General features: G+C 55.9%; 1 protein-coding gene across 1 annotated transcript; it reads left to right on the plus strand.

Annotated features, from left to right (window-relative positions):
* Positions 1–3255: 3255 nt before the first annotated feature.
* UPK3A (uroplakin 3A) lies at positions 3256–10929 on the plus strand. Its single transcript, XM_028115666.2, has 6 exons — positions 3256–3347; positions 4388–4543; positions 5517–5796; positions 7376–7458; positions 9113–9245; positions 10668–10929. Exons 1-6 carry the CDS (start codon positions 3296–3298, stop codon positions 10825–10827), a joined length of 864 nt encoding a protein of 287 aa, XP_027971467.2. The 5' UTR covers positions 3256–3295; the 3' UTR covers positions 10828–10929.
* The last annotated feature ends 3016 nt before the right edge of the window (positions 10930–13945 follow it).

Below are 13945 nucleotides of genomic sequence, written 5' to 3' on the forward strand. Positions count from 1 at the left end.
CCCAAAGCCTGGGGCTTGGGGTGCTTTGCTTGTGTTGCGTTTCGTTTAGGGTCAAAGTGACTGAGTCTGAGTGCTTTGGAAAGCTTGGCTTTCAGGACCTCTGGGACGTAGCAAACACTAAAAGCCGGAACCTGCTGGGGTGAACGTCTCTGACCTCTAAAGAAAAGAGTAGTGGAAACCGTCTCAGGCCTCTCTGGTCCTGGAAGAAACATTTCTGGGTCAAGAATTTCCAACCCATAAACTCCCCACGTTTCAAATTCAAAGGAGGCCTGTGCAGGGCTGGGGTTTGCATAACCTTTCACATCACAGAACTTCCTGCTTGGTGGCCTCCTGACAAGCTTGTCATCTGGGCCAGGGTTCACAGAGACGGTCTGATGCACTGAGGTATGTAAACAGATCTAAAGTCAGACTGAAGCTCGGTGCCCTGGAATTTGCTTGATCAAAAAGGGACAATTTTTTAAAAAATATATATTTTTTTGGCAAAAATGTTTTTGGAATGTGCACCCGGGGCGCTGGGCTGCAGCAGGAGGGGATTGGTGTCGGGGACCCCCTGTCTCCTGTTTCCCTCCACGCACACTAGCCTGGGTGTCTCCTAGATGAATGCGCCACAGTGACTTCCTTCTCCTACACTCGCGCCTCTTCAGACCTGGCCAAACAAAACTCGGCATCTTTGAAGTGGAGACTTGTTTATAAATCCAAGACTTTTTTTTTTTTTTTCCCAGAATGTTTTGGGGCCTTAGCAGATTGTTATTTTAACTCTTTTCCCCAGATGTTCTCGCCATATTTGGGCAAGACAAGAGACTGGAGGACTTTTTATGTTTTTTTCATGAGAAACCGCAGTGTCTGGGCGAAGACAAACATGCCTGGGGTCTTCTCCCTCTCGTGGGTGATTCTGGGCTGAGCCTTTGTGATCAGCTCGGCCAGTCCCTGTTCAAGTCCAGGTTCACAAACAATCACTGGACGAGAAATGTCAGCCCATAAAAATTCTTGGAGGAAGCCCCACTGCTTTGCCCAGGAGATCCCTATCTCTGGGGCAGAGACTTTCTGTTACTTTCTGTCCCCCGGCGATAAGGATCTGACCATCCACTCAGCATGTCAGGGGTCCGGCGATTGGACCCCGCCCATGTAACAGAGGGGAAACTGAGGCCCAGAGAGAGGAGCAGCATGTTTGGTTTTTAAAAACATTTTTTACTTGGGCAAAATTCCAACTATAGACACATTTCAAGAACAAGACAATGAATATCCCTATATCTGGGCGGGGACAGCGGGAGAAGCAGACTCCCCGCTGAGCAGGGAGCCTGACATGGGGCTCCATCCCAGGACCCCGAGATCATGACCTGAGCCGAAACCAAGAGTCGGCCACTGAAACAGTTGAGCCACCCAGGCACCCCATAGGTTGTTTTTATTAAGAATTAATCCGGGGTCACAAGGGGCAGTGGGTTGTCATGTCTCCTTCAATCTACAACGGTTCTCAGCCTTTGGTATTTGCTTCTGCTTTTGCTGATATGAACATTTTCAAAGCATCCAGGCCAGTTGGCTTGCAGGAAATCCCTCAATTTGGATTTGTCCGATTGTTTCCTCTTGTTTGGATTCAGGTTAGAGTTTTTGGGTGGGAGCACTACAGAGATGGTCCTGAGCCCTTCTCAGAGGCATGACCCAGGAAGCACATGAGGTCAACCCACCCCATTCTTGGTGATGTGAGGTTCAATTACTTCACTAAATTGACATCCCCAGATTCCTGCACCTCTTGTTCCTTAAAAATCATTCGTCTATGGTTTTCACATTGATTGAGAGGATTCTTTCCTGAAACCCGTTATTACCAAGATGTTTGCAGAATGGTGATTTTTGTTTTGTCATTCCTTGTACGTTTATTAGTTGGTGTTCTTCTTTGAAGAAAAATGTTCTCTTTTACAACTTCTTTTTCAAAAGTACCAGTATTGACTCATGGATTCATGTTTCATCCAATGGGCTAAATATGTTACTTCCACTATTTATTTTGTGTGCAAACTTTCCATCGTCGGGTTGCTGGAGCCCCTTCAAGCCCCTTCTGTGCCAGCACCTTGGACATAACCCCATCATCTTCGAAACCTTTAGTGTCTAGGCTCCTCTTGATACTCCTTGTCCCAGCCCCAGAGTCACCAGGTCTCCAAGGGACCTTGGTGCCTTTTACTGGGGACCGCTGTTTCAGGACCCAGAGTGCTAAGTGGGGGGGAGCAGACAGAGCCAAGGAGTTGTTATTTTGTTATAACAATACTACTAATAGAAAACGCCAGAAGTTCTTCTTCTTCCTCCCTTCCAAATCTCCCTCATCCTGTGGTGAGGGCCTGGGTCCTGACCCCAGTTATATCCAGTTGCTACAGAACTGCTCTGCCCTCCCCACCACCTGGCTCCTGCGGACCAGGGCTCTGCTAGAGTCCTCTTTGCCCTTACAGTGCTCTCTATAAGGGAGTGCTGCCCAACCAGCCTTCCGGAGTCTCAGACACGGTATTTTTCTGCACGGGGTTATGTCGTTCACGCTACACTTCCTGTTGGTTTCCAGTTTTAGTTTTCTCCTATCCTCCTTGGCTTATGTCTTCAATGAAAAAATGTAATATTTAAGGTGCTGTTTGAGAAAAGCGCGATTCCTGATGCTGGAAGGAACCCTCTAGACCAGGTGAAACCCACGGCACTGTTCTCAAACGCTCCCCTGGGCAGCAGGCCTTTTGAAACAGCGGGGGCTGGGAGGCAGGACTGGGCTCCTCCCGTCTGGGCGTGTCCGGGAGTCCGTGTGCGGCCCTGGCCTCGCACCTGTGAACCCCAAGGGTCACACCGCGGGGTCTCCGGATCGCTCACAGGCCCGGGACTTCAAGGTTTCCACGACGGCACTTTCTCTGATTAACCTGGTCCATCTCCACCAGAGCCCAGCCAGTACCTGGCACTTAGCAGGGTCTCTATAAAGAGCTGTACGAATTAGCGCCCCCATTTCCCAGTGTGGAAGGGGCCGCTCAAAGAGAGGATGATACGGCGAGAGACGCTGTGAAAGCGCCGCCCCGGCCTCTGCACACAGTAGGCGCTTCGGTGAAGGGCCGGGAAGGTCCCGCGGGGCAGGTGTGTGCCTCAGGCACGCAGCGGGGCGGGGTAGACGGGGAAGGGCGTATGCAAATAGCCCGCGAGGAGGCCAGGGACTGGCCGGCGCGGGCGGGGGCGGGGCGCGCCGAGGGCGGGTCCCGGCCTCCAGGTGCGCTGACCCAGAGAGGCCCTGGGCTCCCGGCCTCCTGCACCACCCTGCCCGCGCTCCCGCGGCTTGTTCAGGGCGATGCCTCCTCTCTGGGCCCTGCTGGCCCTCGGCTGCCTGCGGCTCGGTGTGGGTAAGCGGGGAAGGGGAGAAGGGGACGTGCCCCGGGAGGGCGGGCAGCTGAGTCCTCGGCCCTGATCCTCCCACCGTCCTGAGAGGAGCCGGGATGGAAAGCCGCGTTGGGAAGGGGAACTTCGTGTATTCGCTCCAGGAATAGGCAGGATGCCTGCTCTGTGCCAAGCCCTGTGCAGGCTCTGGGGAGTGGGATATTAATAATAAAGACAACATTGATTAATAAGCTTCCTTGGGTGGCGGTTCCAGGGCTCATGGGTCACAGGTCCCTGTTATGGGTGCTGTGAGAGACAGACACGCAGGGGGCTGTGGGAGAGCAGAGAACAGGCTGGACTAGACCCTGCAGATGACTGGACTGGAGGAGATGGAGGGACATTTCAGGGGAAGAGGCAGCGAGGGCAAGTTCAAGGAGGGAGGCGGCATGGTCCACCGTGGGATTCTCTTGACCGGTCCATCAGCGTGGCTGGAGCGTAGGATGGGGTGGGGTGAGGTGGGGGGCGTGCTTGGGGTGAGGCTGGAGACCCAAGGAAGCAAAGCCCAGAGCTTTGGGACTTTGGTGCCCCCCCAGAGAGGCTGGACCATGTGGGAGGCCCCTCCAACGCAGTGGGGAGCCACAGAAGGGGTCCAGCAGAAGAGTGACAGGGTCAGATTTGCATGTTAGAGAGCAAAGGACTTGGGGGGGAGGCTTATTTCTGGGGTCCAAGGAAAGAGAGTGGGACTCCCAGACTGCGCTGACTGGGTGAAGAGATGCTTAGGAGAGGCAGTGGGGTTCTTGGCAACTGACCATCTGTGGGTGGGGAGAGAGGGCAGCAGTTAGGCTGGACTGCTTGGTTTCTGGGGCGGGGGATGGCTGGTGGGGGCAGGAGAGCTGCCTGGGTCTGAGACAAATTCCTGAGACGGCCCATGGGGAGGGTGAACCCCAGTGCCTGGCACACCCTAGGTGCCCAGTAACTGAATGCAGACATGGGGGGGCACAGAGTGTGCCCATGGGTGTGGACAGTTCTACTGGGGGTCAGCTCCTGTCCTCACTGCCTCTTCTAGGTGTGCACCTCCAGCCCCAACTGGCCAGCATGACCTTCGCCACCAACAACCCCACCCTCACCACTGTGGCCTTGGAAAAGCCTCTCTGCATGTTTGACAGCTCAGCGGCCCTTGGCAGCAACTATGAGATCTACCTCTATGTCCTCGTCGACCTAGGTAAGGGTTCTGCTTCCCTTCGGCTGAGCTGAAAGGGGCTTTGGTCTTTCTGCAGGGAGGAGGAAAGGAGGCTGGTCGTGGGATGCTCTAGCTCTATCATTCAACACCCCCCACCCAGGTACCTCACTGACAGGCACCTGGGCCTGCCCCGGGCCAGCCCTGGGCTGCATGGTGCGGCCACACACACACGTCTTTGCCCTGGAGAGATGTGCAGGCTAGTGGAGAAATAAAGACAGTACACATCACTGAGCACATACATCATGCTCGGTGCTTCGCGTACCTTGGTGCTAATGTTTACAACCAGCCTGCAAGGCCACTGTCCCATCACAGAGCAAGGAATCAAGGCTCATAGCGGTGGGATAACTCACGGGAGCTCCCAGGCTGGAAAGTGAGCTCAGATCTCTGTGGTGCCTCAAGCCCCAGCCCTTTCCCCGGCTTCTGCAGGTGGGTCACAGTTGGTGTTGGCGAGGGGAACCATGCACTTGGACCCATGTGCTCTGGGCCAGCCCCGCCTGTTCCCCGGAGCAATCCTGGGCTTCTGGGAGAAGGAACCCAGTGACAGCCTCTACATTTCTGGCAGCCGGTCATTTACAGCAGCTCATTCAGAGCCATCACCTGGGCCCGGGGCCCATTCTGTGCACACCGCCGGCTGCTTCTCTCCCATTTCACTGGCCCGGGGGGGGGAGCGGGGCAGCCTCTCAGGGGGAAAATGACGGAAGTCTGTAGGGGTGGGAGGACCCTTTAAGATCTCACTGGCCTGTAGAAAGAGGAGCCCTCCTCCTGCCCGAAGTCGGCGGTGTTCCTGCCTATCTGCCTCCAGTGCCTAGGGAGCCCCTGAGCGGGGCCTGACCCTGCCTCCGACTGGGAGCCCAGGGCCCAGCACAGCACTAGCTCAGAGAGGATGTTTGGGGGTATTCGGTGACCGGCTGAGCCGGGGTGGCCAGGGGCCTCACTGCTGATGCTGTCTTTGCAGCCAGCTCCAGGAACGCCTCCGTGCAGGACCATAGCAGGACCCCGCTGAGCTCGACCTTCCAGCAGACATTGGGAGGGAGGACGGGCCCCTACAAGGCCGCGGCCTTTGACCTGGCCCCCTGCAGCGACCTGCCCAGCTTGGATGCCCTAGCGGACGTGGCCCGGGCCTCGGAAATCCTGAACGCATACCTCGTCAGGGTGGGTGCCAACGGAACCTGCCTGTCAGACCCCAACTTCCGGGGCCTCTGCAACCCGCCCCTGTTGGCAGCCACGGAATACAGGTGGGTGTGAGCGGCTGCGGGGGCGGGGCAGTTATGCTCCCATCCCCACTCAGGGAGACCCAGGAGGGGTGAGGCGTGCGAGGCCACATTTCTTGTGCCAGGACTGTCCCGGGTCTCCCGAAGGGGCGTACTTTGGGCTGTGCGACCGGGCCAGGGCCCATGCACTCAGAAGGACCCCTGCTTGGCTTAATCCTCTGCTGCTGTCATCTTGAAACTCTTCATTGTTTTTTAACAGGGGACCTGCATTTTCATTTTGCCCCGGGCTCCACAGATTCTGTGCCTGATCCCGGCTCATCACCCGCGTGACAGTCACTTACCCAATCTGCTTCATTTGCCAGGGGAGGAAACTAGCTGGTCCGGAGAGGGAGCGGGCGGGGGGGGGGGGGGGTCACCGCTTGAAAAGCAGCGGCCCCACCTGAGCTAGAGCCGCGCTGAAGGCTTTTCCAGCTCCCACCTCATCTTCTGCTTTTTCTTGCCTCCTTCTGCCATATCCTTTTGTGCCCCCTCTCCTGGCCCCAGCGGGTCCCTGATTCCTTTCCACACTTATTTCTTCTCCGTGCAGAGCTCGGGGCTCAGGCCTGATCCGTGGCCATGGGGTCTCGCCTGGTGCCAAAGCCTTGGGTACACCCACTCCCGTTACTGTGGAAACTCCTAAGGCCGAGTCTCTGCACCTGCTAGACACACCGGGGGCCCAGACCATCGCTCCCCCGCCGTCCTGTCGGAGGGCTTTTGCCTCTCCTTTGGCCTTGGCCACAGGGCAGGATGAAAGCCTTAGTGTCTGGTCCCCACCCTCAACCTCTTACCTCTGACCTTGTTCTCCATGTGGGAAAACCTCCCCCTACCTCCTCAAACCTCCTACCTGGGGGACACAAAAGCACATATCCCAGCTTCTGGAATTCTCCTCTTCAAAGTCAGAGAAATAGGAGATTAGGCAAAACACTGGAGGCTGTAGAGATTTTAAGGGTCTTCATTTTTTTTTTAAGTGTTAAATGAGAGGCTGTTGGTTTTTGAGTTCTCAGAGTAGCCATCATTTTAAACGGACCGTATCTGAGGCCCCGGGTGGGCTCTGGGAATCTTCTGGTGATCTTCCTTTATGATTAGTGACACTCAGCTGGGGCTTTCTACAGAAAAAGGGCAGCCCTGTCCCAGGGCAGTTGGGTTGGGAATGAATATTATTACTTTTTTTTTTTTTTTAAGTCCCTTTTGTGATACCAAGGAGCGGGCTGGGAATGGTGGAAGGCAAGGATGCCGAGAGGGTAAATTGGTCGCTATTCAGCAAATATGCTACACTCATCCTGTGGATAATAGAGAAACGGGGGCCCCAGAGGGAGAGCTGAGAGGAAGACCACTGACCCTGAAGTCTTCATGGAAAGGGTCCAGGGGCGGGAAAGGGGAGGACGGCGCCAAGGCCAAGTCCAGCACTGTCCTGTTGCCCAGAGCCCACCCTGTGGCCGTCTAAACTTCCGTCTCCAAGATGGACCCCCTCTGCCCCCCGACACCCACCATTCTAATCCCTCCACCTGCCTGTGGCCGGGCACACAGGATGGACAGAAGTCCCCCTCTCTCCGTCTCCCTACAGGTTCAAGTACGTCCTTGTCAATATGTCCACGGGCTTGGTACAGGACCAGACCCTGTGGTCCGACCCCATCCGCACCAACCGGCGTAAGTGATGGGGCTGGGCTGGGGGGCGACCCTCAGGGGAACGTGGGAAAACACACTCAGCCTGTCACTCAGAAAGGTCTCCCCAGACCCGGGCAGGCTGTCGGGTTGAGGAGGAAAATGCATCTTGAAATGGTTTGACCTGACATCCGCCCCCCACCCCCCCCGTTCCCTGAGGGCCAGGTGTTGTGGCAGAGGCAGGTGAAGGATAGGCTGGCATGACTGAAGTCAAGGCATTTGCCTCCAAGGGGCATGGAGTTTACCCTGTCTTTCCATCCTCACCCACCCCTTCGTTGAGACCTCACAGCCACGTGAGATGGATCCTGATGGTTCTGGATGGCTCCGGAGGCTAGGACCCGGGGCAGGGGGCGAGCCTGGGAGGGAGCGAGAGTGCTGCCCACCTCTCCACCCCGTTCTCTGGAGGCTGGGTGGGTTTCCTAAAGGTAGGGGGCTCGGAGGCCCAGGCATCTGCCTGTGGCCCTGCCCTGTCCCTCCTCAAGCCTCCATCTGGGTTCTCCACACCATCCAAGGTTTATACCCAGAATCGTGTCTACAGAACCTGAGGGCAACAGAAGAGATTTCAGATGGTAATCTTGACAGCACCCGACCCTAACTTTAGAGCACCCTCCCCCATACCTTGGCCCCCAAGGTGAGACTTCATGCTATGATGGGCTCAGCCTAGAGCCGAGAATTTCACCTGTAGAGCGCCCCCGCCCCATGGTAAGCTTACAGGGCATGCAGTAGCTCTGACAGGTTGCTTGAGGTCACACGGCTAGTGGAGGGCATAGACAGACAGGCATGTGTGCACACGCGTGTGGCCGGGGTGGCCCCCCGCCTGCCCTTCCAGGGGCATGCCCATGTGTTGCCATCCCCCTGCAACAGGGCTACCCTGGGACCGAAAGTGCTGAGTTCAAGCCCGGCCTCTGCGCCTCACTGCTCTGTGAACCCCTTAGGACCTCAGTCTCCACGTCTGAGAATTGGGAAGAAAAATCTTTGCTCTGCCTCCCCAGCAGGGTTCCTTGGAGTAACCCAGACAAAAGCACTAGGCCTGGCTCTTTTTGGGGCAGGGCCTGAGGTCAGTTTGTGGGGCGAGTATGCCCTTTGGGACCAGACAGGCCTATAGACTTGAGTCTGGAGTCTGAGTGCCCTTGAACAGGAACTCAACCTCCCGCAGCGGCAGTGAGCGATCTCCAGAACGAGGGTCTTGTCGGGTCTACATGGGACAGTGGCCAGAAAGCAGCCGGCTCACAGGAGGACCTATAAATTGTTCACTTAGTTCCAGAAGGGCGACGCGGACCAGAGCAGAGGGGGATCCTTGGGGCATCCAGCTCCCTCAGACCCAGGCCCTTTGTCGCATCTTTAATTGTTTATAATCCGTGTCCCATCCATTTCGCCAGAGGGGTTGAGTTCATTTAGAATTTAAAATTATGCAGAAAGACAGTTAAAAGAGGAAGAGGCGAGACACACGAGGGAGTTGGGAAGCAGGGGTGGGGCAAGCAAGTTAATTGCTCCCCGGACCTGGGGGGAGACAGACTCTGACCTGGGTCCCCACTCCATCCTGAAATCTGAGGCTGCCAGGCTGGGGGGCCCCTGTGTGTCCCGGGAGAAGGCTGAGGGGTGCAGTGTCTGGGGAGTGAGTGGGCCTGTGTCCTGTTAGTCACCCCGTCCTCAGAGATCGACACGTGGCCAGGCCGGCGGAGTGGGGGCATGATCGTCATCACATCCATCCTGGGCTCCCTGCCCTTCTTCCTGCTCATCGCCTTTGCTGGCGCCATTGTCCTCAGCCTTTTGTGAGTATCCGCCATCTGGAGGGCAAGACTCGGGGGCACCCTGGGCACACTCCACCCAGAGGGTCTCCCGAGGCAGGGGCGAGCCCAGAAGGCAAGGGAGCGGCCTTCCACCCTGGGTGGGGTTGGGTCTGGTGAGAGGGGAGCAGTGTCCTGGGGTCGTTCAGCTGGGTAGGGAGGGGCTCAGCAGCGGGGCTGGGTGGGAGGGTCTCAGCTCCGACACCTCTCCTTCTATGCCTCAACTTCCTCATCTGGGAAATGGGGATGTTAATAAATCTTATCCTCCATGTGGAGTCATGACGGTTAAGTGACATAATCCTTACAGAGTTCTTAGGGCAGCACCTGGATACTCAACAGCTATTAGCTTCTGTTGTCATAATTCACCCACTGGCTGGACAGGTGGGGAAACTGAGGCCAGAGGGGTTAAGGGTGGCTCAAGGTCGCACAGCCAGTTAAAACAGAGCTGGGGCCAGAGCCCTGGTCTCCTGACGCTACCAATAGCTCTGACGTCGGGTCAGGTCTCCTGTGGGTGTCTGGAGCGGACGTCAGGTGTGCACACAATCCACTAATCCTGGGAGGCTGGCACAGGGGGTGAATCAAGGCACCAGCAGGTGCTGTGGGAATCCGGAGGAGGGTGAGGAAGATCCTGCCTGGAGCACCAGGGTGGGCTTCCTGGAGGAAGGAACAACAGGAGCAAAGTCTCTTCAGGACAGGGAGGAATCACGTGCGTCTCAGCGAGAGGGAGGGAGCCCCCGGGAGGCTTTGAAGATGGTGGGGTGCCTGTCCCAGTGTGGATGGGGGGAGGAGACGGGAAAGCTTCTTGGAGTAGGTGAGATTGAGTGGACACAGGAATTAGCCATGTGGAAAAAGCCATGTGGGTGGGGGATGGAGTAGGGGGCAGTGAACTTGCAAGTCACGTTGCCCTCTGACATTTAAGTAATAAAAACACAAATAATAGATAAGATTAGCCACCAGGAGTCTGGTCTGCCTGGCCAGACCTGGGAGCCGTCAGGACGTGCTTATGTCCCTCCCTCCTTTTGGACAACACGTTCTTCTGGCACCAAAGGTCCTGTTATCCGACTTTGGCCTGACTCTTCCATTTATCCCCCTCTGTCCCCACCCCAGCTCCAGCTCCACCAAACTTCCCAGTGTTGCCCCAGAACGCTCAGCCCTTCCTATCACACGCCTGGAATGCCTTTCTCAGCCCCCACGCTGCTCCTTGGGGCATAGTAACTGTTCGCTCCTCCAGGAAGCCTTCCCGTGCCTCCCACCTAGACTTGCCCATTCTGTCCGGTCATTCTTTGCTGTGCGTGCATAAGACAACATCTGTGAAAGCAGTGTCTAAGTAGAAAGTTCCTGACCAGCTAGAGAGGTTTAGGCTTGTTCTGTGCCCCTCACCCTCACCTTCTCCATCCCCTCGGTCAGGGACACGGGCAGCTCGGACAGGGAAACGACACACGACTCCCAGATCACGCAGGAGGCCATCCCCAGGTCCCTGGGGACCTCGGAGGCTGCGTACACGTCTGTGAACCGGGGGCCGCCGCTGGACAGGGCTGAGGCGTACACCAGCAAGCTCCAGGACTGAACCTGGGCACCGCCCCTGGGCGGCTGCATCTCCCCGCCTGGCCTCGCCCAGGGGTCTGCGCGCAGCAGGTGCTCATGCCCTGATCCCACCCGCGGAGGCACAGGGCATGTTGGTCCAACTTGCAGGAACACTTTTAATAAAATCTTCCCAAGATTCTGAGTTCAATAGAGATGTACCGAATGAACAAGTGAGATGGTGGATGAATGAGCGAATGAGTCGATGTCATATGGAGGGGTTGGATTGTTTCTCTAGAGGGTGGGGCAGGGGGCTAATTTTCAGTCAGAGAAGAAGTGGTGAGGGTTAGGAAAACTGGGGCTGTCAGAACATCTGGAAGATGGGGGAACCAGTCCCACCCTGATCACGTCTCGTGAGCTGGGGGGTCCTGAGAGACGGGCTGTGCATGCAGTCATTAGATGGTATTTGGGGTTCGCTGGCTATGAGGTTTTGGGAGCCAACTGGACCCCCGGGGGCAGCTTTTGGCGGCTCCTGTCACCCCTAGCAGCCATCTCCTTCCCTCTGGGGCTCAGCTTCCTCATCTGAAAAATGGGCTGATATAAATGGCTGATTTCAAGGCGCCTTCTCAGCCATCCCTGAAGGCCCTGTGGTGGGTGGGCAGAAGAGGCTTCGGGACCCGGAAGAGGGGCACCAAGTCCACTTGGGGGGCGAAGGGACTCTCCCAGTCCTGCTTCTCGGCTCAGATGACTCACTTCTGTCTTCTGAGCCAGGTAGCAAGACCACTTCCCTTTGGGGAATGCGCAAAACGAGTCACAGTCCCACTTCCCATCACCAAAAGGAGAAATTTGTCAGAGCAGGACTGGGGTTATAAAGCAGGAACGCTACCCACCAGCTGTGAGGAAGACCTCCTTCCTGAGTGGCAGCATGTTCCCCACTGGCCTTCATCAGCTGTGGTCGGATGGGGTGCTCTGAGGGCCCCGGATCGTCCTCTGGGGGCACAGATGCTGAGACAGGCACAGATCTGCTAGAGGAGGCTGGAGGCAGAAGCTGTGGGGAGAAACCTAAAGGCAGGGAGGGGTCAGGAGTAGCCAGAGCAGCTGAGGGTCCCAGGAGCTGAGAGGAGCCCCGTCCCTGGGCAGTGGGGACGGGAGGGAGTGATGGTGCTGCTCTCAAGAGGGCACCCAGCCTGGGTGTGCCTTGGACCAGCTCCCAGTCCCTCAGGACTGTCTTCCAGAACACAGGACGCTGGCCTGGGCAGCCACTGGAATTCCCGCTTCCCCCATCTTGTGCATCCTCCCAGCCCTGCCTCAGTTAGGACAGTCCCTCCAGAGCTTCTCTCGGAGAATCCTCAGCAGCAGCAGAGGGGAGGCAAAGCTCCCTGGAAGTCTGCTGTTGTTGGAAATTCATGCAAGTTTGCATTCTGCTTTATAACATGCCTGTATTTATTTTATTTTTAATTGAGATGGGATTCACATACAACATAAAAGAAACTATTTCAAAGCAAACTAGTGTCATTCAGTACATTCTCAACATTATGCAACCATCACCTCTACCTAGTTCCAGAATGTTTTCATCACCCCAAAAGGAAACCCTGTATCTACGAAGCAGTGACTCCCCATTTCCTCCTCCCCCACCCCGTGTCCCTGACAGCCACGGATCTGCTCTCTGCCTCTATGGATTCACCTACTCAGGATATTTCATATCAATGGAGTCATACAATGTGTGACCTTTTGTGCCTGGCTGCTTTCACTTAGCATCCTGTTTTTGAGGTTCACCCACATTGTAGCAGGTGTCAGAGCTTTGTTCCTTTTTATGGCTGAGTAGTAAGTAGTCCATTGTATGGATCTCTCGTTCGTCCATTGGTGGACATTTGGATTATTTCCACCACTTGGTTATCGCGCTACTGTTTGGCTATTTAGAACAGTGCTGCTCTGAGCATGCGTCTTCATGTACTTGTGTGAACACCTGTTTTCAGATGTCTTGGGTATGTACCTAGGAGTGGAATTGCTGTGTTACATGGCCATTCTATGTTTAACATTCTGGGAACCACCAAATTGTTTTCCAAGTGGCCGTACCGTTATGCATTCCCACCAGCAATGTCACCTGTATGTATGTATGTATGTATTTATTTATTAAAAGATTTTTATCTATTTATTTGACAGAGAGACACAGCGAGAGAGGGAACACAAGCAGAGGCAGAGGGAGAGGGAGAAGCAGACTTCCCACTGAACAGGGAGCCCGACGCGGGGCTTGATCCCAGGACCCTGGGATCATGACCTGAGCCGAAGGCAGACGCTTAATGACTGAACCACCCGGGCACCCCATCTGTATCTATTTTAGTATCAAAATAGCTGGAGTGCATTGGTCGCTGTGGAGAGGGCCCCAGAATTATTCTATGGATTTGGGACTGGATCCATTCCCTCCGCTCCCCCATTTGAAAATCAAGACCTCCAAGTAACCTGAGCCCCTCTCTGTTAGCAGCAACTACCCCCTCCCTGGACCAGCTGGTCAGTGGCTGTCTCTTGATGCCAAGTCCTCTTTCCACCGGCCTGGCTGATTGAGGCTCTGGGGAATATGAACTTCCAGCTATGGAGACACGTTAGCACCAGCTCATGACACAAAAGCTGAAGGGACCAAGCCGCTGGAATGCAGACGGGCAGACACGTGCTGGGGCCATGAGTAAGTGAGCAAATGAATGGTCGCTCGTCCATTGCTCAGGCAGGACCCAGCTCCCTTGGTGATGAGTCTCCTCTCCCCAGGGACCATTAACGAGGCCCTGCTTCTGGACCCGAGGAGACTCCATTGGGAGAGGCTGCTGGTCTCGTGAGTAAAGCACGGCCTCTCTGGAATCAGATAGATCTGACTCACCTGTCAGCCAGGAGGCCTTAGGTGACCCATTGCGCCTCATGCAGGCTCTGTGTCCTCATTTGTAAACAAGGTGCCGTGAGTGGGATGCAGAATACACCCACCGTGTGTTCGTGAGGATGAAATGGAACTGTCATTGCTGTGCCTCCCTCCACCACGACCCCCCTGCTCGCGGTTGTCATCGTCTATAGTGGTGTCTAGACTGAGCTGGAGGGCAGGGTTCATGTCCGTGACCCCCTGTCCCCCAGCTCAGCACCTGGCAAAGGCAGGAAGGGCCAAAGGGAGTCGGTGTGACTTC

This window comes from Eumetopias jubatus, unplaced genomic scaffold (assembly GCF_037043125.1).
Source record: "Eumetopias jubatus isolate StellerSeaLion01/CBP00866 unplaced genomic scaffold, mEumJub1_p1.0 scaffold_8, whole genome shotgun sequence".
NCBI classification, from domain to species: Eukaryota; Metazoa; Chordata; class Mammalia; order Carnivora; family Otariidae; genus Eumetopias; species Eumetopias jubatus.